Below are 4,611 nucleotides of genomic sequence, written 5' to 3' on the forward strand. Positions count from 1 at the left end.
TGAACATGTAAAACTTAAAATAATTTTTCCCTAAGATTTAGGATCTTGTAGACCTATTAAATGCCCGGTTTATTTAGAACATAGCAGTGACTGTGAAGGTGCAAGTGGAAACTGGAGTGCGAAGCAGGAAACGGCTGGGCTGCAGCGGGCAGACAGCAATCTCCCACCCTTCTCCCAGACGGGTGGAATCTAGGTCTTGAGTTTTGTTATTAAGGAGGGAAGACTATAATCAATATCAGAGGAGAATTACCAAGGTTAAGTGCTTTTTACGACTGTCAAGTTTCATTACAAATTATCTAAAACTTAAATCATCACTGGGTAAAGACATAGTCCTGTGAGTATGCGTGACAATTTCTGTTGAAGATTACTGTAAAAATTATAAGCAATAACTATTCACTGTTCATTAATTGATGGAAATGGAAACTCAAGTGGATAAAGAAGTATCACCAAATCCTGTGCCACTTGGTACTCTGAAACTTTATCTGTGTGTTTATATAAATTCAAGTGCATAACAGCTTATTCCAGCCAATATATGTTTAGGACTTACCATATGCAGGGTATTGTACCTTTTGTTTCTTAGTGATTTGCATTTCTCTCTCCAGATTGCTAATCCAGGTTTAGAAAACCAGGCTAGAGAATTTAAATTGATTAATTAACCAGCATGTTCATGTAGTGTATTATCTCAGTTAATCTCATCACAACGTTAAGAGGTAATTATTATTATACATATTTTCCAGATGAGAAAGTAAAACTTTACAGGTCAAAGTAATGTATCCAAGGGGACATAGCTAATAAATGGTCCTCTAGTGCCATAGTCTCTCTCACCATCGGGTTGATAGTTCACAGACCAGGCATCTGGATCCCAAGCTAACACTTGTATAGCATCACTTTGCGGTCAGCACTGTTCTGAGCACTTCCACCTGTTGATTGGTTAATGCTCACAACAATGAGTTCCTTAGTTCCAGCAAATAATCTGTCTCTGGCATCTCACCTCTTACAGCTAAATCCTTTTCAGCCCTTAGTTGGCCCAGCGTAGAGCATAGCCTTTTCTGATACCCCATTCACCCACGTTGGCAGCAGTTACAGAGACGACTCTTCATGAGGTGAGTGGCAGGGAACTGGACTTCAGATAATCCCTTGTCTAAAAGCCCTGAGACAGCCCAGTTACTGGCAGGGTCTCGCTGGCAGTTTCTCCTCACCCCAGTCTTCTCTCTCCCCCACAGTCTCACTTTCTCAGCATCTCCTGGTTCCTAAGCCCATTTCAGGTGGAATTTATTTACTTAATTATGAAGAGTAATTTGCTTTGTTTCTCTAGCACCCTGATCAGCCATGTACAAAAGGCTCTTTCTACAATCAAAGTGTCTCATGAAAGGTTTAACTAAAGCAAAAACAATTCTTTTAGAGGAATTCTGACTCTAGCTTTAATATTTTTTTTCTCCCAGCTGATAGAAATGACAGTAAAACCTTTGTAGATAAGAAACTACCTGTTTGGTGAGGTGAGCACTGACAGAAAAACTATCCCAGGTTCGTCCTGTCTAGGCTGGAAATGGCACAATCATCGGGGAATTTATCACTCGTATTTGTTAATTCATTTTCAGTTACAATGCAGAGGAAGAATCTCACAAAGGATGAACAGTCAGTCCTACTTTCTAGAAGTAGTAATTTTTATACTGTATTTTTATAGGTTTCTTTGGACCAACACTGAACAGTTTTATCCACATTCTTATGTACTCCTACTACGGACTTTCTGTGTTTCCGTCTATGCACAAGTATCTTTGGTGGAAGAAATATCTCACACAGGCTCAACTGGTATGTGAAGCCTTCTTTCAGCTCTTCTCCATTGGGCTTGTGAATGGGGAAAGGAAAACAGAAATCTCAGTCCTCTTAGAAGTCAGAGGCTTTCTGTGTATAATGAAGCTGCCTATTTTTCTCTACAAATGGCCTTTTAAGAATTAAACTTTGTGTTTAAATGTCCTTTGTATATGTAACTAGCTTATCTTGGAAGTGCCTTGATTTGGAATGAGATGGCATATTTTTTAAATTAATGTATAAATCAAATCATTTTTGTCTCATTTTAACTGCTACTTTTCCATGAGAAAAATAATGGGCAGTTTTACATATTTACTAATTTCAAATAAAATTTCTGGGTAGGATAGTGGCCTGCTTTAGCATTTTGTTTTATTCCTGCAAAATTCTGAGAGTCATAGTAGTTGATTTCTTTTTTATTGTTTCTTTAATTAACAAATATTTGTACATATTTATGGGGTACATGGGATATTTTGTTACATCCATAGACCACGTAATGATCCAGTCGGCGTATTTAGGATATCCATCGCCTCAAGTACTTGCCATTTCTACGTGTTAGGAACATTGCAGTCCTCTTCTAGCTATTACGAAATACACAACACATTAACTGTACTCACCCTACTCTGCTAGTGAGCATGAGAGCTTATTCCTTCTACCTAACAGTATGTTTGTACCCATTAACCAACCTCTCTTCACACCCTCGCCCCCCACCACCTCGCCTTCCCTGCCTCTGGTATCCGTCATTCTATTTTCTGCACCCATGAGATCAATTCTTTTAGCTCCCACATGAGAACATGTGAGATTTGTCTTTCTGTGCCTGGCTTATTTCCCTTAATGCAATGAATGACCTCCAGTTCCAAATTGATGAAACTTCCCGTAGTGTCCGTGTGGCTCGGCCTCACGTGTTCACAGAGCTGCCCTATCTGCCACCTGCAGGTGCAGTTCGTGCTCACCATCACGCACACCATGAGTGCCGTCGTGAAACCGTGTGGCTTCCCCTTCGGTTGTCTCATCTTCCAGTCGTCTTACATGCTGACATTAGTCATCCTGTTCTTAAATTTTTACATTCAGGTATGTGGAATGTAAATATTCAACAGTAATACACAATAGATTGTGCACTTTTGCATTATATATTTAATTTTACTGATTAAATATTACGGTAGCACATGCTTACTGATAAATTCAAATAACAGAGGTACACAAAGTGAAAAGTGAAACTTGTATTCCTAACTCCTCTCCCCTCCTTGAAGGATAACCAGTTAATAGTCTTAACTATTAAGTCTTTCAAACTTTTTTAATGCATGCATATAAAGTTTTATCAAAACTATCATTGGATTATACATACAGTTCTTAACTTGCATCATGTATTTGCACTGTGCTATCAAAGTCTCACATCTGAAAGTTAAACATATATAGTAAGATAGATCTAGGAAATTTATGTAAATGGGTAAAAAACATGGGCTTATTGAATTTAATATTAAAAAATTACTGTTCCCACATCAGCTACCCTGATGTCGACTCACTGTTTATTTGGAAAAAATTCCTTTAAGGCAAACCATGTGTGAAAAGGTCACATTGACTTTTTTTTTTAATCAGATGTCATTTTTTTTAATTAACAATTTAAGTGGAAGACAACTTCAAAATGTAATTTCAAAGCGACTCTGTTATATAAGAACCAATGAAAGCTAGAAAGCTATAGTAGAGAACAGGCCTCAGGTGGTTGTAGATTTTAAATTGTTCCCCCCGTGGACTGCGAAAATGGAAAATTTCCTTTAAAAAAATTTCTATTCAAACAGTACTTTTGAAGTTGCATTCAATTGTATTTTCTTTTTCAGACAAACAAAAAGTACTTTCTTATTTTTCAGTTTGCATTTGCTGGAAGTCAACTCAGTGGTTTTATAAACAATGTAAAACTGTGGGAACTGAAGTTTTAACAGCTTTTCAGATCTTGTTTCTGAAATTGGACTGATTAGGCTTTGTCTTTTATAAGAGATAAAAGTTTCCTTTGAGAATTTTTAAAGAAATAATCAGTGATGGACCCAAACAAAGCACGCTCACACACACACACATGTCGTGTGTTTAAGGAAAGCCAAAGGAGTCCTTTTGGTGTTTGGTGTTGAAAACTGAAAAGCATATAGCCCAGCAAGGGTAGATAATGGAATTCAAAGCTTTGACCCTAAATGCTGGTTAAGATTGAATTTTAATTCTGAAGTTGAGTATATAACTTCAGGCTTGACCCTTGTTAATACTCTTGCTTTTTAAAAAATAAAAATGAGATGAGAGATCAGGTATTTTGTCAAAATGATATGCCAAAAACCAAATCAAGCCAGAATTCCCAGGTATTGGTCGTTTTAAAATAACAATACTTTTTCACTTGCGTTATATATTTTCTGTTAGGGTGGAAAGACTTAGTAGATGCTCATGGCATGGGTGGAGAAAGATTTCTCACTCAGATTAAGATACATAAAAGTAAAATTTATTTTATCCTTTAGAAGGACAGAAAGAGAGAGAGAGAAATGTGGCATCCCAAAGAGAAGGGAGATGCCAGCAGCAAGGCCAAGCTGATTTTAAGGGGGACGAAGAGAAGAAAACAACAGTGATGGCTGTCAGTTGATAACAAAAGCGGCAGCAGATAGATAACAGAAACTGCACGGATGTCAAAGTCCAAAAGTTGGTTTCCTGCCCTTCCTTGGAAAAGGGATTATCACAGGAGATGTGATTCTGTCCTGGGGATATGGTTGAGGCTGTAGCTCATTCTCCTGCTATAAACAGGAGAACTCTGTAAAAGTAGATTCTCAAAAAAAA

General features: G+C 37.5%; 1 protein-coding gene across 1 annotated transcript in view; it reads left to right on the forward strand.

Moving 5' to 3' along the window:
• Window positions 1–4,611, forward strand: part of ELOVL2 (ELOVL fatty acid elongase 2) — a 65,135-nt gene that overhangs the window by 17,961 nt on the left and 42,563 nt on the right. The window contains exons 5-7 of the mRNA XM_012660149.1: window positions 603–615; window positions 1,685–1,809; window positions 2,743–2,877. Coding sequence (XP_012515603.1) covers window positions 603–615; window positions 1,685–1,809; window positions 2,743–2,877 — 273 coding nt within the window. The remainder of the gene's footprint in view (window positions 1–602; window positions 616–1,684; window positions 1,810–2,742; window positions 2,878–4,611) is intronic.

The sequence above is a fragment of the Propithecus coquereli genome, unplaced genomic scaffold, assembly GCF_000956105.1.
Source record: "Propithecus coquereli isolate 6110/MARCELLA unplaced genomic scaffold, Pcoq_1.0 Scaffold659, whole genome shotgun sequence".
Lineage (NCBI taxonomy): Eukaryota > Metazoa > Chordata > Mammalia > Primates > Indriidae > Propithecus > Propithecus coquereli.